The sequence below is a fragment of the Coregonus lavaretus genome (assembly GCF_964263955.1).
Source record: "Coregonus lavaretus genome assembly, chromosome: 4".
NCBI lineage: Eukaryota > Metazoa > Chordata > Actinopteri > Salmoniformes > Salmonidae > Coregonus > Coregonus lavaretus.
This window is the reverse complement of record NC_139991.1, coordinates 59,006,597-59,032,684: the sequence shown is the minus strand read 5'-3', so window position 1 is coordinate 59,032,684 and position 26,088 is coordinate 59,006,597. Positions and strand designations below refer to the sequence as shown.

Genomic DNA, 26,088 nt, shown 5'->3' with positions numbered 1-26,088 from the left:
GCATGGGAAACGTATGTTTACACTGCCAAAGCAATTGAAATAGATAATAAATAAAAGTTAAATAAACAATCAAAAATGAACAGTAAACATCACACTCACAAAAGTTTCAGAGGAATAGAGACATTTCAAATGTCATATTATAGCTATGTACAGTGTTATAATGATGTGCAAATCACCCACATGAGTATATGCTCCTAAAAAGCAACGAGGAGATGGGAGAGGCGGGACTTGCAGCCCATCAAGCTCAAAAATAGAACCAACAAAAGGGGATAAAAGGGGAAACCTAGTTAGTTTCTAGTAATCTCTTCTTCTTCTTCTTCTTCTTCTTCTTCTTCTTCTTCTTCTTCTTCTTCTTCTTCTTCTTCTTCTTCTGTGGACTTAATATGATGGTTGGCAACCAACTTTAAGGTACATTACAACCACCAACTGGACTGGAGTGTGGACCTCAGTTCAGCTTTCAATCACCCAGGGGGGTATATGCTCCTAAAAACCAATGAGTGAGCAGTTCATAAATAAATAAATAAACTAGAAAATCGTGCTGTCTGGTAAGGAATGTGAAATGATTTATACTTTTACTTTTGATACTGAAGTATATTTTAGCAATTACATTTACTTTTGATACAGTCTAAAACCAAATCATTTTAGACTTTTACTCAAGTAGTATTTTACTGGGTGACTTTCACTTTTACTTGAGTCATTTTCTATTAAGATATATTTACTTTTATTCAAGTACAATTGGGTCATTTTTCCACCACTGCCCGCTATGGTGCTTTAGGTGCCAAGTATTTGGACATGTTGCAGCAATATGTAGAAAAGAGATCCCATGTTGTGAGAAATGTGCAGGAGGGCATAGTCTGAGGGAGTGTACAGTTGGAATAGTGAAAGCACTTTCTTGCATTTATAGCCATGGTGATCAACTGCGCTGATGGAGCGGAAATAACAAAAGATAGATGTGGTAGTTGCAGCAGCAGATACATATATGAGTGTGAAGATTTTAGTGCAGAAGATCTACAGGAAGTTTTGAGAGAAGTGGTTCCATCCTCACAGGCCAACGGCCTGGTTTAGGATCGTTTAGGGCCAAAGTAGTGGGATGGGGTAGTGGGTTTTTGGGGATAGTGTATAGGTGCAGGGTAAGATGGTGCTGCAATTTAAGATTTTTTCGTTCCCCTTTGACCTTTGTTGTTTGTGAACACAATTTGCAACCCTCATTACGACCTGCGAAAGGCAGCCATACGCAACACAGCGTCTAGTCTGCCGGAAAGCCACACAAATAATAATAAGAAGAAAATGTGCGCAAAGACTCTGTCACGTGCTCTCCTCCTCTCCAGCAGCACACAGTGCGCATGACCACTCACAGCAGTCTGGCCAGGATCTCGTGATATTACTGTACTGTGTTGGATATCAGCAGTTTCACCGTTTTTCGTAAACTAGTCATTTATTGTTTCGTTTGAGAGTATCAGTTAACATGGCAGATCCAAGAATACGACAGATTAAAATCAAGACTGGCGTTGTTAAGCGGTAAGTGCAGTTTTTACTTAATACAATCTTTAAAATATATCAGGCTAACCTGCTACACCCACAAGGCCGCGGATACCTACTTCGGCTCGAGACAGAAGTCAGACTGTGCGTCGAGAGCACTTCGCCAGTATAGATTTAACTATGCACCGGTGCTTTAGGGAGGTGCGTGAATTTTAAGTCAAAATAAGGCAGTAACGACACAATAACCTGTACTTCCTAACATATTTGAATAATCTAAATTGTATGTTGTTGAGTGACATTTTCGCATTTTATAGAACGTGTTAAACCATTTATAACAAGTGCGCTTGTGCTAATGTTAGCAAGTCATCCCTGTTGTGTTGCCTGTAACTGTTAACTGCTAGCATACAAGCTAACATACAACATGCTTTGCATTCACTTGGCAGGTGCGCAATAAGCAGAGGCTATCTGGCCTTTTATACTAACTAACTAGCTAGCTAGCTAGCTGGCTGGCTGGATGGATGGATGGATAGTACGGCTACCACTGTTTTCTCTTGTCAGCTCTGCCTTTGGTGCAAGCAATGCACTCATCAGAGCCATATAGATCAGGCTTTGTAGCTAAGTTTTCGTGTGAATGTTGGCTATAGGGCTGTTAATGATCAGTGACTGTGCAATTGTAGTCCCCTGTAGCTCAGTTGGTAGAGCATGGCGCTTGCAACGCCAGGGTTGTGGGTTCGTTTCCTACGGGGGGGGCAGTATGAAAATGTATGCACTCACTAACTGTAAGTCGCTCTGGATAAGAGCGTCTGCTAAATGACTAAAATTTAAAAAATTTAAACAGGCCTAAATGCAGGCATTTGATGCACTGAAACTAATTTTCTGCAAACTCATTCTCAGCTGAGCCAGCCTCTTTTTGTTGAAAAGGCAATCAGGGTTTTAGCTCAGAGTTGCACAAATAAAATACATTGTATACTTTTTTATTAAAAATAAATGCACTGTTGGTTAAGGGCTGTAAGTAAGCATTTCACTGTAATGTCTGCACCTGTTGTATTCGGCGCATGTGGCCAATAAAATTTGATTTGATTTGTATTGGTCACATACAAACATTTAGCAGATGTTATTGCGGGTGTAGCGAAATGCTTGTGTTCCTAGCTCCAACAATGCAGTAGTATCTAACAATTCACAACAATACACACATCTAAAAGTAAAAGAATGGAATTAAGAAATATATAAATATTAGGATGAGCAATGTCGGAGTGGCATTGAATAAAATACAGTATATACATATGAAATTAGTAAAGCATTATCTAAACATTTTTAAAGTGACTAGTGTTCCATTATTAAACTGACCAGTGATTCCATGTCTATGTACATAGGGCAGCAGCCTCTAAGGTGCAGGGTTGAGTAACTGGGTGGTAGCCGGCTAGTGATGGCTATTTAACAGTCTGATGGCCTTGAGATAGAAGCTGTTTTTCAGTCTCTTGGTTTCAGCTTTGATGGACCTGTACTGACCTCGCCTTCTGGATAATAGCAGGGTGAACATGCCGTGGCTTGGGTGGTTGATGTCTATGATTATCTTTTTGGCCTTCCTGTGACATCGGGTGCTGTAGGTGTCCTGGAGGGCAGGCAGTGTGCCCCTGGTGATGCGTTGGGCAGACTGCACCACCCTCTGGAGAGCCCTGCGGTTGTGGGCGGTGCAGTTGCCGTACCAGGCGGTGATACAGCCCGACAGGATGCTCTCAATTGTGCATCTGTAAAAGTTTGTGAGGGTCTTAGGGGCCAAGCTGAATTTCTTCAGCCTCCTGAACCACACTGTCTGTGTGGGTGGACCATTTCAGATTGTCAGTGATGTGTACTCTGAGGAACTTGAAGCTTTTTCACCTTCTCCTCTGTGGTCCCGTCGATGTGGATAGGGGCATGCTCCCTCTGCTGTCTCCTGAAGTCCTTCGTTTTGTTGACGTTGAGGGAGAGTTTATTTTCCTGGCACCACTCCGCCAGGGCCCTCACCTCCTCCCTGTAGGCTGTCTCATCATTGTTGGTAATCAGGCCTTCTACTGTTGTGTCGTCTGTAAACATTATGATTGAGTTGGAGGCGTGCGTGGCCACGCAGTCATGGGTGAACAGGGATTACAGAAGGGGGCTGAGCACGTACCCTTGTGGGGCCCCTGTGTTGATGATGATCAGCGTAGTAGAGGTGTTGTTTCCTACCTTCACCAACTGGGGGCGGCCGGTCAGGAAGTCCAGGACCCAGTTGCACAGAGCAGGGTTCATACCCAGGGCCCCGAGCTTAATGATGAGCTTGGAGGGTACTATGGTGTTGAAGGCTGAGCTATAGTCAATGAACATCATTCTTACATAGGTATTCCTCTTGTCCAGATGGGATAGGGCAGTGTGCAGTGCGATGGCAATTGCATCATCTGTAGATCTATTGGGACTGTATGCAAATTGAAGTGGGTCTAGGGTGTCAGGTAAGGTAGAGGTGATATGAACCTTAACTAGCCTCTCAAAGCACTTCATGATGACAGAAGTGAGTGCTACGGGGCGATAGTCATTTAGTTCAGTTACCTTTGCTTTCTTGGGTACATGAACAATGATGGACATCTTGAAGCAAGTGGGGACAGCAGACTGGGATAGGGAGAGATTGAATATGTCCGTAAACACTCCAGGCAGCTGGTCTGCGCATGCTCTGAGGACGCGGCTAGGGATGCCGTCTGGGCCGGCAGCCTTGTGAGGGTTAACACGCTTAAATGTTTTACTCACGTCGGCCACATAGAACTAGAGCCCACAGTCCTGTGTTATCCTCAAAGCGGGCGAAGAAGGTGTTTAGCTTGTCCGGGAGAAAGATGTCGGTGTCCGCCACGTGACTGGTTTCCCTTTGTAATCCGTGATTGTCTGTAGACCCTGCCACATACTTCTTGTTTCTGAGCCGTTGAATTGCGACTCCACTTTCTCTGTACTAACGTTTTGCATGTTTGATTGCCTTACGGAGGGAATAACTACACTGTTTTTGTATTCTACCATATTCCCAGTCACCTTGCGGTGGTTCGCGCTTTCAGTTTTGCATGAATGCTGCCATCTATCCACGGTTTTTGGTTTGGGTAGGTTTTAATACTCACAGTGGGAACAACATCCCCTATACACTTCCTGATGAACTACGTCACCTTGTCCATGTATACGTTAATGTTATTCTCAGAGGCAACCCGGAACATATCCCAGTCCGCGTAATCAAAACGATCTTGAAGCATGTATTCTGATTGGTCAGACCAGTATTGAATAGACCTTAGCACGGGTACTTCCTGTTTGAGTTTCTGCCTATAGTAAGGGAAGAGCAGGATGGAGTCGTCATCTGATTTGCTGAAGGGAGGGCGGGGGAGGGCCTTGTAGCCATCCCGGAAGGGGGAGTAACAATGGTCGAGAGTTTTTGATGCGCGAGTACTACAGGCTATGTGTTGATAGAACTTTGGTAGCGTTTTCCTCAAATTTGCTTTGTTAAAATCCCCAGCTACAATAAATGCGGCCTCAGGATATGTGGTTTCCAGTTTACACAAAGTCCAGTGTAGTTCCTTGAGGGCCGTCGTGGTATTGGCTCGAGGGGAAATATACACAGCTGTGACTATAACCGATGAGAAGTCTCTTGCGAGGTAATACTGTCTGCGTTTGATTGTGAGGTATTCTAGGTTGGGTGAACAAATGGACTTGACTTCCTGTACGTTATCACAATCACACCATGAGTAGTTCATCATGAAACATATACCACCGCCTTTCTTCTTCCCGGAGAGTTCTTGATTCCTGTCTGCGCGATGTACTTTGAACCCAGCTGGCGGTATGGACAGGGACAGTATAGAGAGAGAGCCATGATTCCGTGAAACAGAGTATTAGGTCCTGGGTGCAATTATTAGGTCCTGGGTGCAAATTACTGATGTTTTCCCTGACAGGGCATTCAATTCCCACAGTCCAACATCTGACCAAAATCTGTTAGTTTTTTCAGTTGAACACACAAAAGCAGTCAGGATTAGATCTAATTCACTAATCACTGTTATTATACTTTTAATTCCAGTATCCATTTCTTTCTGTTGCAGAAATGTGATATTTTCATTCAGGCTAATCTCCTGAAAGCTACTCAGTAGCTTCTATTAATTGAAAGAATTCCATCATAATGCACTGGGTATCATAATGGGTCTATTTGCTAATCCCTAAATAGAAAAGTAGGTCTAAGCATGAAGAGGATTTCTCTCTGTCTTGCTTTCCCCCCCCCCGGTTACCTCTCTCCCTGGCCCTTTGTGTAAATGTGCTATCGATCTTGTTTTGATTAGGGTCACATTACTAACGGGCTCCCTGATGATTGTGGGTAATGGCGGTAGCGGCTTAGAATTCTCCCTCAGAAGGTGATGTCACAGAGAAGGTGTCTGATGCAGTGGGAAAACTGTAGGCCCGCCGGTGTAATGAGAGGTGGTGCTTTATAAAGCAGGTTCCAACACTTCTCCATTCTAGAATGGCTTCTTTTACATTCTAAAACATCTCCATTCTAGAATGGCTTCCTTTACATTCTAAAACAGCTCCATTCTAGAATGGCTTCCTTTACATTCTAAAACAGCTCCATTCTAGAATGGCTTCCTTTACATTCTAAAATAGCTCCATTCTAGAATGGCTTCCTTTACATTCTAAAACAGCTCCATTCTCATTTCTTCCCCATTCAGAATAGGTTGAATTCATCATCAGCTGTCCTAGAAATTTAATATTTTACTGAGGTATATTAAGTAAGGAGAGATCCATTACCCTTTCAGCACCCATTCAGATCCATTACCCATTCAGTGGCCTCCAGCATGACCTTGATAAGGAAACCTGCAGCCGCTGTTCACAGTCAGGTGGAACAGACTGCCTTTGCTCTCTCTGTACCCTACTATGTCTTCCTGTCTGTCTGTCTCGTCCTCTCTCTCTCCCACCTTCTCTCTCCCATCCTCTCTCGCTCTCTCTCTCATTCCTCATGTGTTATTAAAACCCTAGTAGCAGCTCCCTGTCTGCTCTCTCCCAGTAAGGCCTGTTCCAGTGGCTTTGTGGCGTTGTACATTCCAGTCAGTGCCTCTTCTCTGCCCTAGCGAGGCGGATGCCCTTAATAAAATGACAACAGTAATTTGGCTTTGTCATTCGGGCATAGGGCTAGGCCGGGGCTCAAAAATACAGTGCTGTTGGAGGAGGAGGAGGCCGAATGCGTGTCGGATCTCTAATTCCCTTTTCTTCCTTATTTTCCAGAGAGATGCCTTTTCCATTAAGTCCAGGGTGGCAGGTCTATTTAAAACCAGCCACGACCCCACCCCTCATTCACACACACACACAGCCAGCCCTCCTAGACCCAGCCTGAGAGAAATAAAACATTAACATCAGGCCTAGATGAGAGAAAGAGGAGGTGGTGGGGGTGGACATTTTTATTAGACTGTCCTTCAGTTTTATTCAAATTATTTCAATCCCCCTTTCCTCTCCTTCCTCTCTTCCCCTCTCCCTCTTTGCTGCCTTCTTTCCTTCTAAATAACCTCAGAGGTGACATCCTTCATTCGGTGTAAAGCCTGAGATAGAGGAACAGAGGAGAGGTGGAGGGCTCCTCTGCTGTTCGTTGTTGCATATGCTGCCCGTTTAAACAGCATCTTGATGGAAACGTATTAAAATGAGCGATAATTGACGTAAAATATGACAGAGTGCTGTTGGCTTCCTCAGCTAAGCAAGGCGCCACGGTAACACTGAGGAGAGGTTGTTTCTGGGTAATGGGCCTGATTAATGAAGGATCGCTCACGCACACGAACCAACGCACGCAGCTGATTTTATGAAAAATGAATCCCACCTTGTCATCCCGACAAGCAAAGCTGCAGCCGGAAAAATATTATTAGTCGGGAATCATTATCAATAGCAATATTTTCAAACTCCATTATGCCAATCAAGGTCTGAATTGATTTAATAGATTTAGTTCCATTTGGCCCGTAATTGATAAATAATCAACATTTATCAATGTACTCGAGCCCATTTTCACTAACAATCAAGAAAGAGTGGTCCATTTATCAACTGACTTGGTAGAAATTAGAAACTAAATGGATGATCAATTAATCGTAGAAAGGGCCAGTAGTGTGTGTCCTGCTAGATGTGGCAGTTAAACAGAGACCGTCAGATAAGCGTGGTGATCAGGCAGAGAAGGATGGCATGGCACTGTACTGTAGTAGACCCACAGATAACCAACACACAGACAGCTACACCGTACACATCTGGAAACAATGGGACATATTGGTTAGGTTACTATTATTTTACTTGGTGGTTAGTTTACATTTACATTTTACATTTTAGTCATTTAGCAGACGCTCTTATCCAGAGCGACTTACAGTTAGTTGAACGAGATCTCCTCCTCCTTGACATCATCAACTTTTCAGGGAAGTTAGGAACCAATATACACAAGCAGTTAGGAAAGCAAAGGCTAGCTTTTTCAAACAGAAATTTGCATCCTGTAGCACTAACTCCAAAAAGTTTTGGGACACTGTAAAGTCCATGGAGAATAAGAGCACCTCCTCCCAGCTGCCCACTGCACTGAGGCTAGGAAACACTATCACCACCGATAAATCTACAATAATCAAGAATTTCAACAAGCATTTTGCTACTGCTGGCCATGCTTTCCACCTGGCTACCACTACCCCGGCCACCAGCTCTGCACCCTCCGCTGCAACTTGCCCATGTCGCTCTTGCTGCTGGTGAATCAGATCCACCTCTACGCAGACGACACCATTTTGTATACATCTGGCCCTTCATTGGACACTGTGTTAACAAACCTCCAAACGAGCTTGAATGCCATACAACACTCCTTCCGTAGCCTCCAACTGCTCTTAAACACTAGTAAAACTAAATGCATGCTCTTCAATCGAACGCTGCTGGCACCCGCCCACCCGACTAGAATCACTACTCTCGACGGGTCTGACCTAGAGTATGTGGACAACTACAAATACCTAGGTGTCTGGTTAGACTGTAAACTCTCCTTCCAGACTCACATTAAGCATCTCCAATCCAAAGTGAAATCTAGAATCGGCTTCCTATTTCGCAACAAAGCCTCCTTCACTCATGCTGCCAAACATGCCCTCGTAAAACGGACTATCCTACCGATCCTTGACTTTGGCGATGTCATTTACAAAATAGCCTCCAACACTCTACTCAGCAAATTGGATGTAGTCTATCACAGTGCCATCCGTTTTGTCACCAAAGCCCCATATACTACCCACCATTGTGACCTGTACGCTCTTGTTGGCTGGTCCTCACTACATATTTGTCGCCAAACCCACTGGCTCCAGGCCATCTATAAATCACTGCTAGGCAAATCTCCGCCTTATCTTAGCTCATTGGTCACCATAGCAACACCCACCCGTAGTATGCGCTCCAGCAGGTATATCTCACTGGTCATCCCCAAAGCCAACACCTCCTTTGGCCGCCATTCCTTCCAGTTTTCTGCTGCCAATGACTGGAACGAACTGCAAAAATCTCTGAAGCTGGAGACTCTTATCTCCCTCACTAACTTTAAGCATCAGTTGTCAGAGCACCTTACCGATCACTGCACCTGTACACAGCCCTTCTGAAATTAGCCCACTCAACTACCTCATCCCCATATTGTTATTTATTTTGCATTTGCGCCCCAGTATCTCTATTTGCACATCATCTCTTGCACATCTATCATTCCAGTGTTAATACTAATTGTAATTATTTTGCACTATGGCCTATTTATTGCCTTACCTCCATAACTTGCTACATTTGCACACACTGTGTATATATATATATTTGACTTTATGTTTTGTTTTACCCCATATGTAACTCTGTGTGGTCCTCTGTAGCTCAGCTGGTAAAGCACGGCGCTTGTAACGCCAAGGTAGTGGGTTCGATCCCCGGGACCACCCATACACAAAAAAAAAAAAAAATGTATGCACGCATGACTGTAAGTCGCTTTGGATAAAAGCGTCTGCTAAATGGCATATTATTATTATTTATTATTGTTTTTATCGCACTGCTTTGCTTTATCTTGGCCAGGTCTTAGTTGTAAATGAGAACTTGTTCTCAACTGCTTTACCTGGTTAAATAAATAACATCTTGGGGCCTGAGATGATTTAGCTTTTGGTGTTTGTGTTTTTCTGTGTGTTTTTAACTAATCTAGTAGGCATAAACTTTGATTTGTTTTTATTGTGGGTTGTGTTGAATGAAACTATGCTGTGTCTTGTCGTCTGTTATTGTCGCCCCAGGCTGGTGAAGGAGAAGGTAATGTACGTCAAGGAGACCAAGCAACAGGAGGAGAAGATTGAACGACTAAAGGCAGATGCCTGCGACGAAGAGGCCGACTCCGAGGCCAAGCATGTCATCAAGAAACAGGTGGGTGAAAACACAGGAGAACTAAGGATGCGTTTACATTCAGTTGTAAACACATACTTTACATACATAGGCCAACACATACTTGACATAAATAGGTAGGCCAACACTTACTTTACGTACATAGGCCAACATTAAGTTGCTTTTATAGCTGTATAGTAACGATGTTATAACTATAGTAACAACATTGCATTAAGTTGTTACATAGTAATTTAGTATTGCTTTGTGGTTGCATATTTTAGAGCTATTTTTATTACACGATGTTAAAATGCTGTACAATGTTACTTTGTTACTATACATGTATAAGAGCAACTGCATGGAAAGTGTTACCAAGTGGTTTAAAAGTGACGCGTTATAGCCTAAATCACATTGAATGTTTTTCTTGGTCAAAATGTTATTTGTCACCTTCATTGCTAAATGTGGAAGCATTATAATGTGCTTTATTTAACAAGCCTATTGTCAAATAGAATTATGGTACAGTAGAGAACAGACAATGACAGTAGCCCTACATTCACTTTAATGAGGTCAGCTTAGTATCATTATGAAGAATTAGTGTTGGGGGTCGTTAGCGATTTAGTCATTTGCTGATTTAATGACATTATGTAACTTTGGAGGAGTTTGATAATTACTGACACATGCTGGTAATTTACAGCCGCTAGGAGATCGCTGGCCCATATCCTCCTCATCTCCCTCGCTCTCACTCCTTCTCTCCCTTCATAATATCCCCTGCTTAGATTAGAATACGAGAAGGATGAGATTAGAATGAGAGAGGGATGAGATTAGAATGAGAGGGGGATGAGATTAGAATGAGAGGGGGATGAGATTAGAATGAGAGGGGGATGAGATTAGAATGAGAGGGGGATGAGATTAGAATGAGAGGGGGATGAGATTAGAATGAGAGGGTGTTGGACGATAAAGACCCACGGTGGCTTGTGTCCTCTGTGTGCCCTACCTCACAACCTTTGTTTTCATCTCAGCTATTCTAGGGATTACACCTTGTGGAGAGGATCATCTGCCATGCTTTCATGCACAATAGGCAGGATGGATGGATGGAGATCAGGATGGATGGATGGAGGGCAGGGTGGAGGGCAGGGTGGGTGGATGGATATCTGGATGGATGGAGGCTGGATGGATGCAGGGCAGGGTGGATGGATGGATGAATGAATGGCAGGATGGGTGGATAGGAGGGCAGGGTGGATGGATGGAGGGCAGGGTGGATGGATGAATGAATGGCAGGATGGGTGGATAGGAGGGCAGGGTGGATGGAGGGCAGGGTGGATGGATGAATTAATGGCAGGATGGGTGGATAGGAGGGCAGGGTGGATTAGTGACATCTATTTTTTAATGCTTCTAAGTGTCGTCTTTATCCTGCTGCTGATGGGATCATTCCACTGTTACTGGGAGGGCACCATGACCTCCATGACCGCTACCAACTCACCGTGTATGTGTGTGCATCACTGCCTGTGTCTCTCCACCTCACCTCTGGAGTTGCTTAGCAGTGTGTGAGGTGTCTGACTAACAGTGTTAGCTGAGTCCTCTGTTCTCTTTAGGGTGCCAGTCAGGGGAATTCCCCATTCGCTTTGCCTTTCCAGAGTATCTCAGACCCAGACATCTCAGGCTCTTACTTAGCTTCCCCATAGGCGTAGTAATACCTCTCCATGCATGATCACCGTGCTGCTACCTGCCCTAGGCGAAGTAATACCTCTCCATGCCTGATCTTCATGCCGCTACCTCTCTGCTCGTCTTCTCCACTCACCCAGGTGTGCTGGAGGCAGAGCGAGGCGAGGACCCCTGCTGCTGCCCAACTCCCTGCCTGATCAATAACTATATAACATTTTTCACGCAGGCAGAGAGCTTGTTGTGGGATGTTAACCTTAGCACAGCATATGTGGGATACTAAACCAAGACAAAGCCTACAGTGGCTTGCGAAAGTATTCACCCCCATTGGCATTTTTCCTATTTTGTTGCCTTACAACCTGGAATGAAAATGGATTTTTGGGGGGTTTGTATCATTTGATTTACACAACATGCCTACCACTTTGAAGATGGAAAATATTTTTTGGGGTGAGACAAACAAGAAATAAGACACAAAAAAACTAACTTGAGCATGCATAACTATTCACCCCCCCCCCCCCCCCCCCCCCAAAAGTCAATACTTTGTAGAACCATATTTGCAGCAATTACAGCTGCAAGTCTCTTGGGGTATGTCTCTATAAGCTTGGCACATCTAGCCACTGAGATTTTTGCCCATTCTTCAAGGCAAAACTGTTCCAGCTCCTTCAAGTTGGATTGGTTCCGCTGGTGTACAGCAATCCTTAAGTCATACCACAGATTCTCAATTGGATTGAGATCTGGGCTTTGACTAGGCCATTCCAAGACATTTAAATGTTTCCCCTTAAACCACTCAAGTGTTGCTTTAGCAGTATGCTTAGGGTCATTGTCCTGCTGGAAGGTGAACCTCTGTCCCAGTCTCAAATCTCTGGAAGACTGAAACGGGTTTCCCTCAAGAATTTCCCTGTATTTAGCGCCATCCATTATTCCTTCAATTCTGACCAGTTTCCGAGTCCCTGGAAAAACATCCCCACAGCATGATGCTGCCACTACCATGCTTCAGGGATGGTGTTCTTGGGGTGATGAGAGGTGTTGGGTTTGCGCCAGACATAGTGTTTTCCTTGATGGCCAAAAAGCTCAATTTTAGTCTCATCTGATCAGAGTACCTTCTTCCATATGTTTGGGGAGTCTCCCACATGCCTTTTGGCGAACACCAAACGTGTTTGCTTATTTTTTTCTTTAAGCAATGGCTTTTTTCTGGCCACTCTTCCGTAAAGCCCAGCTCTGTGGAGTGTACGGCTTAAAGTGGTCCTATGGACAGATACTTCAGGGTTATCTTTGGTCTCTTTGTTGCCTCTCTGATTTAATGCCCTCCTTGCCTGTTCTGTGAGTTTTGGTGGGCGGCCCTCTCTTGGCAGGTTTGTTGTGGTGCCATATTTAATGGTGCTCCGTGGGATGTTCAAAGTTTCTGATATTTTTTTATAACCCAACCCTGATCTGTACTTCTCCACAACATTGTCCCTGACCTGTTTGGAGAGCTCCTTAGTCTTCATGGTGCCACTTGCTTGGTGGTGCCACTTGCTTAGGGGTGTTGCAGACTCTGGGGCCTTTCAGAACAGGTGTGTATATACTGAGATCATGTGACAGATCATGTGACACTAAGATTGCACACAGGTGGACTTTATTTAACTAATTATGTGACTTCTGAAGGTAATTGGTTGCACCAGATCTTATTTAGGGGCTTCATAGCAAAGGGGGTGAATACATATGCACGCACCACTTTTCCGTTATTTATTTTGTAGAATTTTGAAGCAAGTTATTTTTTTCACTTCACCAATTAGGACTATTTTTTTACATGAAATCCAAATAAAAATCAACTTAAATTACAGGTTGTAATGCAACAAAATAGGAAAAACGCAAAGGGGGATGAATACTTTTGCAAGGCACTGTATTTCTAGGAACCACACAGTGGTGCTACTGAAGCTGTAACACTTTGTTTTTCAACCTTTAATACATTACGATCTAAATCCGTGTTTTTCAACCTTTAATACATTACGATCTAAATCCGTGTTTTTCAACCTTTAATACATTACGATCTAAATCCGTGTTTTTCAACCTTTTTGATAAACTTTTTTTTTTTTTTGCTTGGAGGACCCCTTGAACAAAAACTAACACAACTGATATGTTTATAAATGGTGTAGATGATGATGGTAATGATGAAGATAGTAATGATGAAGATGGTGGTGTTAATTAATAATCTGTGTTTTCTCTGTGTGTTTCAGTTGGAGGTTCTACAGGAGTCCAAGATGATGATTCCAGACTGTCACAGGCGTTTGACCATAGCACACGCAGACCTGTCCCAGATACTAGTAAGCACTGCGCTGTTTTTTAAAAATCATGTTTATTTTACCGGTGGCCAGTATACTCTGTTAGGAAGGAAGAAACGTTGAGAGGAAGCAGACAATCCTCCTTTGTCGTTGTTGCTACAGGTTTATCCATGATGTTAGTATTTTTGGCTTCCATGTCGGTGTGTGTGACTGTCTATAGTGACACGCTGATCATGCAGGTGTGTGTGACTGTCTATAGTGACACGCTGATCATGCAGGTGTGTGTGACTGTCTATAGTGACACGCTGATCATGCAGGTGTGTGTGACTGTCTATAGTGACACGCTGATCATGCAGGTTTGTGTGACTGTCTATAGTGACACGCTGATCATGCAGGTGTGTGTGACTGTCTATAGTGACACGCTGATCATGCAGGTGTGTGTGACTGTCTATAGTGACACGCTGATCATGCAGGTGTGTGTGACTGTCTATAGTGACACGCTGATCATGCAGGTGTGTGTGACTGTCTATAGTGACACGCTGATCATGCAGGTGTGTGTGACTGTCTATAGTGACACGCTGATCATGCAGGTGTGTGTGTGACAGATCTAAGAAGCCAGAGAAAGGAACACCCCCCCCCACCTCCACACACATGCATGTCTCAGGGTCCTCACAATTAGCAGAGAGCAGGAGTCAGGCAGCCGTGGCCTCACTGAGGGACACGTGCAGAAGGGAGAGGAGGAGAGAGGAAATCACAGATGACTCCTCTGAGGGGAGGGGAGGGGGGGGGGGGGGGGTGACAGGGTCCCTCTCCACCTCCTACCAAAGCCCACTCTCACCCCTTCCCTTCCTACACACACACACACACACACACACACACACTCATTACAGTTCATTAGCAGTTCTGTCACTGCGGTGGCCACCATAGGAACCCAGCAGCACTCGATTAGCACAGATGTGACCCACACACACACACTCTCACATACACTTTTTTTTTTACTGACTAGAACCGTTCCACTGTGAAATCAATATGTGGATTGTTAATGTCAATGTTAATTTTATTAAAAATGGGCTAGGAAAAGGGCTTTTGTATGATAATTTGGTGAATAGCCATGTGAATTGACTGTGGATTTTTTTAATGGCTAGGTTAACTGGGTTGATTGTAGATGATAAGTTAGATTTGGTGTAATGCTATTTGATGGGTTGGTCATTTTAAAGGTGTGTGTGATAGGGTTAGTATTGATATCCTGTATGTGCTTGTGTTTGCAGGAAACAGAAGAGGACTTGGCTGAAGCAGAGGAGTACAAAGAGGCCAGGATTGTATTGGATTCAGTGAAGCTTGAAGGATGATGTTCTCACTCTGTAATGCACTACTTAAATGTCCATTCCATTCATCTGCGCTTGTTTGGAAACGCAGACAAACAAAATAGTTCAGTGTCTTTTTCTCTTTCTCTCCCTCTTTTTTATTATTTTTTTTCTACATTTGAAAACAACGTACAGTCTGATCTCGACATCCTTCTCCAGAGTGTACAATCTCACACAAGCAGCAAATAAAAACGTGTTTATTTTCTTACCATGGGGGTTTGCTTGGTTTCTTCAACTAAACAGCTGAAAATGAAGCCTGATTGTATTGTTTAACTCATATTAAAGCTATACAATAGTACTGTTGCGTCTTGCATCAATTGATTTAGAAAAAGTGTTCCTCCAATTGTCTTGAATGGAGATAGGATTCTTCTTGATGATGACTGATACATTTTAATCATTTAGCAGATGCTCTTATCCAGAGTGACTTACAGTTAGTGAGTGCATACATTTTTCATACTTGCCCCCAGTGGGAATCGAACCCACAACCCTGCCGTTGCAAGCGCCATGCTCTACCAACTGAGCTACATGGGATACAATATTTAGCCTAGTATAATGTTTATTTGTTCATAAGAATCAAGATGAGAACAACAGTCAATATAAGTGATGGACCTAAGAACATCCTAATGAGAGACAGGAGCTAGCTACACCATATCATATTGCATCCAACTGTATATCATCATATAACATCCGTCCTATTGTATGTGTCATGGGATTGGATAGAGCGAAATTGGCATGATGCCTGTTTGTGGAGGTAAGAATCAGGACACCGACCTCCGCTGGTCAACGAAGTCCATGCAGCCTAGTGATACCATCAGCACTGCCATTGCTAACCAGACATAGCCTACAGTGGATCTGACCGGCTGTCTGCGAAAAGACCAGTATGCCTAGTTGTTGGGCATCAAGTTACACTGTGGCTTGTCCAGAAATTCACATTGCTTATTTGGTCCACAAATGTAGACATTTAAAAAGCTATAATTCAGGATTTTATTTGGGTTAACATAATAGTTTTTATGTTCCACTGTGGAATTGGCCAAATAGCCCGCCAACCAAATAGAGGAAACACATTCATTTCATACATAGGCTATTTAAGTTTAATTTAATTCCATTAGTTTAATTTGTTTGTTTTTTAATTTAAGTCTATATAACCCTAAACTGCTTGAAGATGTTTGATGTAGCCCAATACATTTTTTCAAGCCGACAAACATTTATTAGGTTGTCAAGCCTGTTAATATTCTTGGATATGAATAATATAATTTTATTCTAAATGTTAAAACTCATGGCCTATTTTTTCTCTAAGTAAGTTCACCCTCTTTCAAGGATAAGGCACCCAAGACACCTAAATGCCAGTCTAATAATACAAGACAAAAAACATGACTGGGCAGACAAATTAAGGTTACATTTGGCTTATTTTACAGATTTCGATCATTATCGGGATCACCCCGAAGTCTTATTAATGCGCTAATGAGGCGCGCGTCTCTCCGTGACATCCAGCCGCTCCATCTCGTTAAGGAAATCGCTCTTCAATGCTGATTATTTTATTTGGAACCATAATTATATTTATTTCGGATATATCACGGTCTAATCGAGTCCGCGCAAAGGGCAGCGGCGCTAATTGAAGCATGAGATGCGGTGGCGGTCCGCGGGCGCTACCTGGATTTGTGACCAAATGTCGCGGCAAAGCGATGCACGTGATGGATGTGGCCCTGGCAAGCACAGCGCCTCTCTCTTTTCTCGCTCCTCTTTCCTCCCCAGAACTCAAAGACAACAATGTATTACTTCTAATCCCCCGACTGTCACCAAATCACCTGCACGAAACAAGAATCTAATTTGTTAAACTGGCATTTCTGCAGATGGAAGATCGATTTAGAATTCTCTAATTGAGTGAATACAGACGCCCGATGAATTAGATTCACCCTGGATGAAGAGGAGGAGAGGAGAGGAGAAGAAGAAAAAGAAGGAAAGAGTCAACAAAAACCATCCTCGGTGTTATCGCTCTGCAAGGTGACCCGAGACGAGAATGCACGCGGGAGAGTGAAGGGCATGGGCGGTGGTGACGGGCAAAAGGCAACACACGGTGTCTCTAGCATGAAACTACCCGTGCGCGAGCGAATGCCCAAGGCCCCCGGTGGAAAGAGAGAGGTGCACTGGAAATCTCCAGTTCCAATAGGCCTACTGCGTATAGAATTACTTTTGTTTTTCTTGTGGTTTTATTAAAAGTCACTCCTCATCTCCAGAGCGCGTGAAAATGTCTACTTTCCACTCAGATGCGCTGCATTAACTTGCAGGGGGCGAATTGGTTTGTTTGTCTATTTGTATTTCTATGCTGGATAAGATTGATGTGGGCTTTATTATGGGAATCTCAGCCAGGGAGAGAAGCCACTGCTTTGCTCCTTGTTGTTTACCCTAATTACAGCCTATTGAATTCAGCGAAATGAGGACCTTTATCTGACACACACACACACGCTGTGTTAAATTATGGGTTACAATTTCGTTAGAGAAATACATAGTAAAGGTGTTTACATAGCCTAACACCGAGATTCCTTCGAATAAAAATAAATAAAGTAATAACAACATTAATAAAGACAATCATAATAATAATGTTTCACTTTGGCACCATATTGAATTGCCTTATAGACAGTTGGCACAAAAATAAATGTATTCTCGGCCTATTGGCTTTCGAGTCTATTATTTCAATATTTTGCAGCATAGGTTGCTGTTTATTTGCTACATTTGTTCGTGATGAACTCGTGATTTAATTTTATAACATTTACTCAAAGGCTAATAATAAACAATAGCATAGGCCTATTTGAGACATACCATTTTTAAAACAATTTCTGATGCTTTTGACTGATTGTATTAGGCCTATTATTATTATTATTATTATTATTATTATAGAAAGGGGATATGCCTATGGTTACACAGTGTAGGCCTACTTGCAACATTCCACCGGAGTAAACCTATACTGAAAATATACCTTTTGTTACACCAGGAAACGGTTACATTTCTTCCCACAAATGAATTTGATTTAAAAAATTGTTTTACACCATGTTTCGCCAATAAACCTTAAAATCCCTGTGCTTAGTTCTGGGGCAGGTATTGCCGTACAGAGATTCAATATATAAATGTAGGTATTGTATGAGGTAAACTAGGTGAATAAATTGCATTAGAGGGAGCCAATGAGTTTTCAGCCTAGTTGTTGTTTTTCTCCTCTGTCTCTGGGCAACAATCTGAAACCTATTTATAAGGGGAAAATCACTTCATCCGCCTAAAGAAGTCCATCGTTTGCCCTTTACAGCAGTGTAGAAAGATCAGACAAGGTGCATCAAAGAGCGTGGAATTTAATATATGGTAACTTTCTGCACAAAGCATTTTCATAAAGGCTATCTGTATTTTTGTACATGATATATCCTTAAAAGTGCAGTTTTATTCCCATGCCTTGGAGCACCATGCCAATGCACCTGCCTCTTGGCGTTTTCCCGGGTTAAATGTGAGCTGGCTCGCGGAGAGGAGTCATTCACTTTTGTTGTACAGCCATAAAGCCGTGAGCTATTGAAAACTCGTAAAATGAAGCACGCAATCAATCACACCGCGCAATGGTGCTGTTCTGACTGAGCAGCGAAGACCAAACAAAGTAATGATTTTAAATGATCGTTATTGTTTCAGCGCACAGCCCAAGACAGCCTAAACTGACACATATAAACTGGTAACATATTGTATAATATTATAACGATAATATGTTTAAATCTCGTTGATGCTGAATATAGCAAATAAAATATGTCTGTTCCTCAAATAAAAAGTGGGAAAGAACAACACGAACCCGGACATCTTGAATTACGCACACATTCTCTGCTCCGGCGCTTTAATCCACGTTCTGTGACATTTGGGATTTGAAAACGCAGAGGAACAGACACTTTTTTCCAAATCGAATCCACTCTTCTCCCTTTTTTCATTTTCAGTACGCGCGGTATAATAAGCTACCCTGTGGTTGCGTGGCGCGTGAGCGATTGCTGGTGACCCCGTTGTGTCCGAGATTCTCTCGCGCTCCCTGGTCGGTCGTCCCACCAGATTGCCACTAGATAAAAGACGAGCCGAGCTAATTCAACTCGAGATGGGCTGGGAAAGGACCTCAAAGTGCCCCAAGTTTACGCTAGGACGCATCCTTTGTGTTACTTCCAAAAAGGCACCATTCACTCCACAACAAATGAACTAGCTTTCACAAAACGTTCCAACAGCTGTAGGGAGCCTGTTGGATTCTTTTGTGTCCCTTATATATTTTGGGAACTTGGTGTGTGACAAGAACCTAGTGTGCTAATTGGTATAATGGCGGTACATTTATAGACTACATTAGATACCTGTTTATAGCCTACCTGCTTTGTCTGACTGAAATGAGTAGGCTTAATTTGGGCAGATTGGATGAAAAATCAATACCATGAAAAGCAATTGGCCAACAGCAAAGTGTTTAAAGCATGATTGTGTCTGTTCTAGTGCGACAGTTTGCAATCCACGCCTTCTGGGAGATCCGCTGTCTCTATGAAAGGAAAACATCCTCAGATCATGTTCAGCCACAACTCAGTTTCCACTTTCCGCCGAATTATGCACTTAATTCGCTCACATATCATGTACAATAAGTCCCTCACTGCATGACAGTCGAGCCTAAACAGTAGTAAATCAACTCTAATTTATACTGATTTTACTCTAATAATTGTAATAAAAATAGTATAGATTTGGCACGAATTTCATAAAAGCTTAATGGTGTTGAAAATTACTCTGGTTAGAAATATATCGCTAATCTAAACTGTTGTTGGCTGAATGGGGAGTAAGAGGCATTAGCAGAGGTCGAATTCGTCTCCAAAAGCCAGGACTGACTAGGACATGTTGGATAAAAGAGGTCGAAAATGTCTGGGGAAACTAAGAATATCCACGGCCATTCACAGTTTAAAAATGACAAAGGACCTTGCTATTAAAACACAAATCATTAAGCCACATCAACAGACACATGACATAAACGTAACCTTGACTTGGTTATAAGATGTGGTGTAAAATGCACACTAAGAGCTTTCATACTCGGACTTTGTATGCTTAACCTAATTCGAGGCAGTTATTTGTGTAGGAAATATGTTGTGTCATTCACACGCCAGAAACGAGTCTAATATGTTTATGTACCACAGAGGCTGTTAACTTGGGTAAATCGGTCGTTGTTCAAACCTGGGGCTCATCCATTATAGAGAGAGGCAGCAACAGCACGCACAATTAAACAAATACTGCGCTGATCCAGTTTGTCAAATGGGTCGAAGCTTTCACAGATATTAAATCAGGTGATTTTATTTGATATCATTTGGAGTTGAAATCAAAGCCAATTACAGAAATGAGGAGAAATGAACTTGTGAATTTGGCTGGATTGGAGAATTTGAGTGGCTGGCTGCTCTGGGGTCTCGAGGTGGCTGACATATCTCGAGCTTCAAATCTGATTGGCTCTCCTTTAAAGAAGCTCATGGGTTCATTGGGTTGTTAGGCGCCTCCCCGTTTCTCTAAAGGACATTATAATGCAAGGAACCTCCTTTTTTAACCACAAACAGAATTTGCTTTTATTTAGGCTATATATATATTTTAAACAGGTTAAAGTCATAGAGATTTTTTTGAAATAGCATTTCGCACTGGAGCGGTGCGCAATGCTTTCGCACGCCGACCTCCTGGATGCTCGCCTCGGTGAGTTATCGTCGCCAAACTCCGGTCTTCAACTCTACTGTAAGCTGGAGGCACTTCTAATCTAAATCAAACAGAGAAAATTGACAATTTGTTTCTTATTGTATCTTAATGTCATTTAAGTGAGCTAATTCATTGGAAAAGTAATTATTATTATATTACTGCGTAATTTGATTTAACCGTTTTCTAAATTATTGATGTGATCAAATGGAATTAAGGAGTAGCCTAGATTAAACGTTGTAGCCTATGATAGTTATGTGCTTGTTTAAAGGACATTTAGTGTCTGGTTTTGTCCATAATCTAATGTCCACTTCGATGGTTTCACCATGTTTTTAGAGAGCATTTTGTAAAATAACAAAATGTTCAACCAATTCTCTGCATGCATGACAAACTATTCTTCCCTTGCCAGACTTCGTTAGCTTCATAAAAGTGTCACTTTCGATACACTAACTAAACAATGTATTTAAAAAATATATCGTACTAATTTACATTTTTTCTATAACACAGGGTATTGCATTAGCCTATACAAAATAGATGTAACATTGCCTTTAAATTCTGACCGGGTGTTGTCTATCCAGGGATGAAGGATGCCGCGGCAGAGCTTCTGGGTCACAGGGAGGCTCTGAAGTGCAGGCTAGGCGGTGGAGTGGGACCTGACCCCGGCCACTCCGGCGAGCTAGCCCCGGGGCCAGACACCGTGGAGGGGACCACCATGCTCCCTGGAGACGATATCAACAATGGGGGATCCAACCCTTCCGGCGTGCAGGCCAACAGTAAAGAGCAACAGGACAAGCAGCAGCAGAATAACTCCAGCCAGTCCGGAGGAAGTCAGAGTCAGAAACAGAAGCGACACCGGACCCGGTTCACCCCGGCACAACTTAACGAACTGGAGCGCAGCTTCGCCAAAACGCACTACCCAGATATCTTCATGAGGGAGGAACTGGCCCTACGGATCGGCCTAACGGAATCTCGCGTTCAGGTAACGGAATCTCGCGTGCAGGTTTGTTTGTGATATGGATTGGGAAATGTATGTCTCATAGCAAATGATTTTGAAGCAAGTAGCCTATAATAACACTGTAAGAGTAGTGTACTAATACTGCGGGAAATTATGTGATGAAATGTGTATGTAATTTGCCCTCTTAACCCAACAAAATAATGTAAATATTAACCGTCAGTGGGTATTATTATTTCACTTCACGTACACAATAACAATATTTCCTCAAGTAACTAGGCACCACGGCTAATTGCAAAGTAAACCTTCATTACAGTCTAAATTACCACTCTGTGAAAATATCCAACTCACAGCTGTTCTCACAGAAGTTCCAATATAATATAGGCTAAGTAGCTTGCATCTAAAGAAGATGAAGTGTTGACTATTGAAGGAATTACAATTTCTTGATTCTGGGTAAAAATTTGGCCACTAGAAATGTATAATAACCGAAACTATTTGCCACTAATAGGCTATTCCCTTGGAGCTAAAACGAAGTTTAATCCAATAGCGATATACTATAGGAGTATAGCCTATAGGCCACGCTTTGTGTTCCTCGAGGCAACCGTCTTTTATTTCCTTGTGTCAAAAATAATAATAGCTTACACCTAAACCTCGATTGTATTTTGTGAGGGCCTTGTTTTTGTTGTTAAACGTATCAGGAAATACAAAATGTAGGCTAGACTAACCTAAATCCCTGACAAAAACTGCACTGGGCGCGCGAGCTGTCCATGGTTCTGAAAATAACGCTCAAGAGCCCGGGTAATAACGTTCTACAGCGATTTGCTTGAAACCAGATGCAAGAAACGTGTCCCAAAATGATGTTATTCAAGACAGAGCTGACAAAACCAGGATGTTATGAGATAAAATTGTCCAGAAACGAACGGACGCAACTAATAAAAATAAAAATAGAGATTAAAACAGCTTTTACCTTGTTGCGTCGTTGCTATTGTTATCAACGTTCTACAGATGCCGCAGAATATTGATGTCTGACTGATGGTTAGGCCTAATGCTGTCTTTCTGAGCAGGGGCTAGTGGCTGTTTCGTCAAATTTACGCTATAGTGGCCTGGAAATAAGATGACATTGCTAACGTAGACAAATAATTAGTAGAAAACAACTTTGCCATCATTATAATGTCGTTAAATTTACTTTGCTAGCTCATGGCAACATTGTCATCTCTCTAAAGTTCGTCAGAAATATCTAGCAATGCTAACGTTAGCTAGCTAAAATTTCTTTGCTCTCCCATTAACATTAGCTAGCTAGCGTTATAATGCATCTAAAGTCAATCTGGAGACATCACAATGATGACTTGTCCTACTAATCCTTTAAAAATGTAATCGTGTTTCCCAGCCACAGTTATGCACTTTAGACGAAATCTTCATCAGCACCCATTGAGACTGCATTGAGTAGAACGCTCAGCTGGGCATCAGCCTTAAAACTAATGTTCAAAACAAGATTGGGACGAAACGTGCAACCCATGCCTACAAAGTTGCATTAATAAATCGACTTGGATAGTTAGTATAATTTAAATTCCATGAGTGTAAGTCTACATAATATCTGACAATTACAGATTGTACGTGGAAATATTAAGGACATCTTAATGTAGGCCTAGGAAGCCGATATAATTCATGAAAATAAAAATTGCCTAAATATGAGTGTATTTATTCCTACTCACTGTATAAAAAGCAACATTACATTTTTCATGCATACATTTGACTGAATTATTATGCACGGTAAGCTACACAAATGATAATGTACATATGCAATGAGCCACACATAAAACTCTCAATGGGCCAGATGAAATGATACAAGACGTAGGCTATTTTATTAGGCAATGACTTTGGTCCTTAAAATCTAATAACGTTTTGTTAAGTTTTCCTATTGGAGTGGGCCTATATTCGTGCGTTCTCATGCGTAATGAACATGGAATGATGATTTTAGCTTTATTATACCCTCACAATTAAACTATTTTTCACAACATAATTACTTCTATATCGATATTAGGTGATAGCTGGGCCTATTTCAAACAACATGACCAATGGTAGGCCCTAATGGTTTATTTTGTTGCCTTTACATTCCATATGGCTCAGTTGTCAAAATAGCTCACGAGATTAATTCAGTAATAGCTCGACATTGCAGTTGGTTTGGGTCGTTCTCTGATGCATCGTCGTTCATTACCACGTAGACCTTCTCACGATGATAGTGCAATGAAACCAAATCCATTATTATTAACCAATTTCTGAATTATTTATTGCGATGAGGGTTTATTAACCAGCAATGAAAAATTCAGAGGAGTCGTTCACATGTGAAACAGTAACTGCGGTAATCATTATTATTGCACCGATGAATTTGGTTTCAATATATAATTTACATAAAATAAGAATTAGCGAAATGACGAGCCCTTTATAAAGCCTATAGCCAATGATAACAATAATATGAAGCCAGTGGGTAAGAATAGCCTACATCTGGGATGTTTCGAATGAGAAGGCGCATGCAGCTTGTGCTGTTCTCTTGTGAAATGGGCCTGTCAGAGTTTCAAGTCTTAATGGCGGAAGCGCTGAACGTGTACTCTGTCTTTTAAACAGAATGAGAAATTGCATTTTCTTTCCTTTGAAGTGTAATGCATTTGAGGCCTGATTTCATGGCTGGCTGCTCTGGGGGATAGACTGAGATTGGGCCTCTTAATACTACGGCCCAGTTTTTCAACCAAATCTTCACATTAATCATCGGCGTTAACCGGGTTAGGCCTACTATGAGATCTATATAGAAAGTCTCTCAAGGACCCGCAGAATAAACACTGGTTGTACCATTTACAACTGAGGCATGGGTCACGTTAACGCCTTTATTTCTGAAATACTAATATTATTGCTGTTTTGTGTAGGCTAATAGTCAGTGTTTATATCCATGTTATGCAGCAAATTATATAAGCTAAGTTTGATAGTACGAAAAAGTTCGAAAAAGGTACTGTAAGTCGCTCTGTAAAAGAGCGTCTGCTAAATGACTAAAATGTTAATTATAGACTATTTTATAATATTCTATATAATAAACTGGTTTCGGCTAGCCTATTTAAAATTCATACCAAAATAATGGGCTATAGGCCTCATAACAGTTACAATCACATATTTCCAGCTGACTGGACCACCTCCTCATTTTTATTTTATGATATCCATGGACTAATGCAAGCATGCCACAGACCATTTACGGACATGGATTTGGTGTTATGTCATGGAAGCTATCAAATCCTTCGTTATTGCATGTCATTTCATCCGTTATATCATATCTAGTGTTATTCAGGGAATCCGCTGATATAAAGAAGATTTGTAATGGAGATATCTGTGTTATGGGCGTAAAAGTGAGCGTATTCAGAAATGTACAGTAGCCTACTCATTGTGTCTCACATTGATGACACTGTAGCCAGATTCTAACCCATCTCTCTCCCTCTCCCTCTCTCTCTTCTCCAGGTTTGGTTCCAGAACCGACGCGCCAAGTGGAAGAAGCGCAAGAAGACCACCAACGTTTTCCGCGCTCCGGGAACGCTGCTGCCCACCCACCACGGCCTGCACAGCCAGTTCAACTCTGCCGCGGCCGCCGCCGCCGCCATGGGCGACAGCCTGTGCTCCTTCCACGCCAACGACACCCGCTGGGCCACGGCAGGGATGCCAGGCGTCTCTCAGCTACAGCTCCCTCCAGCCCTGGGTCGCCAGCACCAGCATGCCATGGCGCAGTCCTTGTCCCAGTGCAGCCTGTCCGGCCCGCCGCCCAACTCCATGGGGCTATCCAACATGTCGTCGAACGGATCCGGGCTCCAGTCTCACCTCTACCAGAACCCGTTCCCTGGGATGGTCCCGGCCTCCCTGTCCGGTCCCACCAACGTGACGAGCTCTCCCCAGCTGTGTAGCTCCCCGGAAAATGACGTCTGGAGAGGGACGAGCATCGCCTCCCTGCGGCGAAAAGCGCTGGAGCACACAGTATCCATGAGTTTTACTTAGTAGTAGGCTATCCACCACCAAGCCAAGGGTCACGTTTAACGCGTTTTCTTTTTACTTCGTCATCTATCATTTTTTGTTTTGTTGTTGAACACATCCAGCCCAATACAGCTGGACAGGATGAGAATGTCTCCCAGCAAAAAAAGCAAGGCAACAGCAAAACAACAGCCACAGTTTTGTTGGCACACTAATACTGAAACCAAACGATTTGAAGGTGGTTAAATGAGTAAATGTTTAGCTTATTAATGATGTGCATGTATTGATTTATAACTTTTATAACTTGATTTATTTTACATGTAGGCTATTTATTTATTTA

At 42.5% G+C, this 26,088-nt stretch overlaps 2 protein-coding genes across 3 annotated transcripts; both read left to right on the top strand.

Annotated features, from left to right (window-relative positions):
• Positions 1 to 1,351: 1,351 nt before the first annotated feature.
• Positions 1,352 to 15,392, top strand: tbca (tubulin cofactor a). Its single transcript, XM_084159403.1, has 4 exons — positions 1,352 to 1,518; positions 9,729 to 9,855; positions 13,686 to 13,772; positions 14,999 to 15,392. Exons 1-4 carry the CDS (start codon positions 1,466 to 1,468, stop codon positions 15,077 to 15,079), a joined length of 348 nt encoding a protein of 115 aa, XP_084015529.1. The 5' UTR covers positions 1,352 to 1,465; the 3' UTR covers positions 15,080 to 15,392.
• A 5,371-nt stretch (positions 15,393 to 20,763) lies between these two features.
• On the top strand, positions 20,764 to 25,775 carry otpa (orthopedia homeobox a; the record flags this gene model as incomplete). Of its 2 annotated transcripts, none has more annotated exons than XM_084159135.1 (3): positions 20,764 to 20,800; positions 21,376 to 21,776; positions 25,248 to 25,775. In XM_084159135.1, 3 exons carry the CDS (start codon positions 20,764 to 20,766, stop codon positions 25,773 to 25,775), a joined length of 966 nt encoding a protein of 321 aa, XP_084015261.1. The 2 variants fall into 2 exon arrangements, with proteins under 2 accessions (XP_084015261.1, XP_084015260.1); XM_084159134.1 differs by having other exon boundaries at positions 20,764 to 20,839.
• Between the last annotated feature and the right edge of the window lie 313 nt (positions 25,776 to 26,088).

What these genes read in the sequence shown, in the direction of transcription:
- tbca (XM_084159403.1), top strand. Translation starts at nt 1,466, where the DNA reads ATGGCAGATCCAAGAATACGACAGATTAAAATCAAGACTGGCGTTGTT. An exon ending in AGCATGTCATCAAGAAACAG is followed by an intron (nt 9,856 to 13,685) that starts GTGGGTGAAAAC and finishes TGTGTGTTTCAG; the next exon opens with TTGGAGGTTCTACAGGAGTC. An exon ending in CAGACCTGTCCCAGATACTA is followed by an intron (nt 13,773 to 14,998) that starts GTAAGCACTGCG and finishes TTGTGTTTGCAG; the next exon opens with GAAACAGAAGAGGACTTGGC.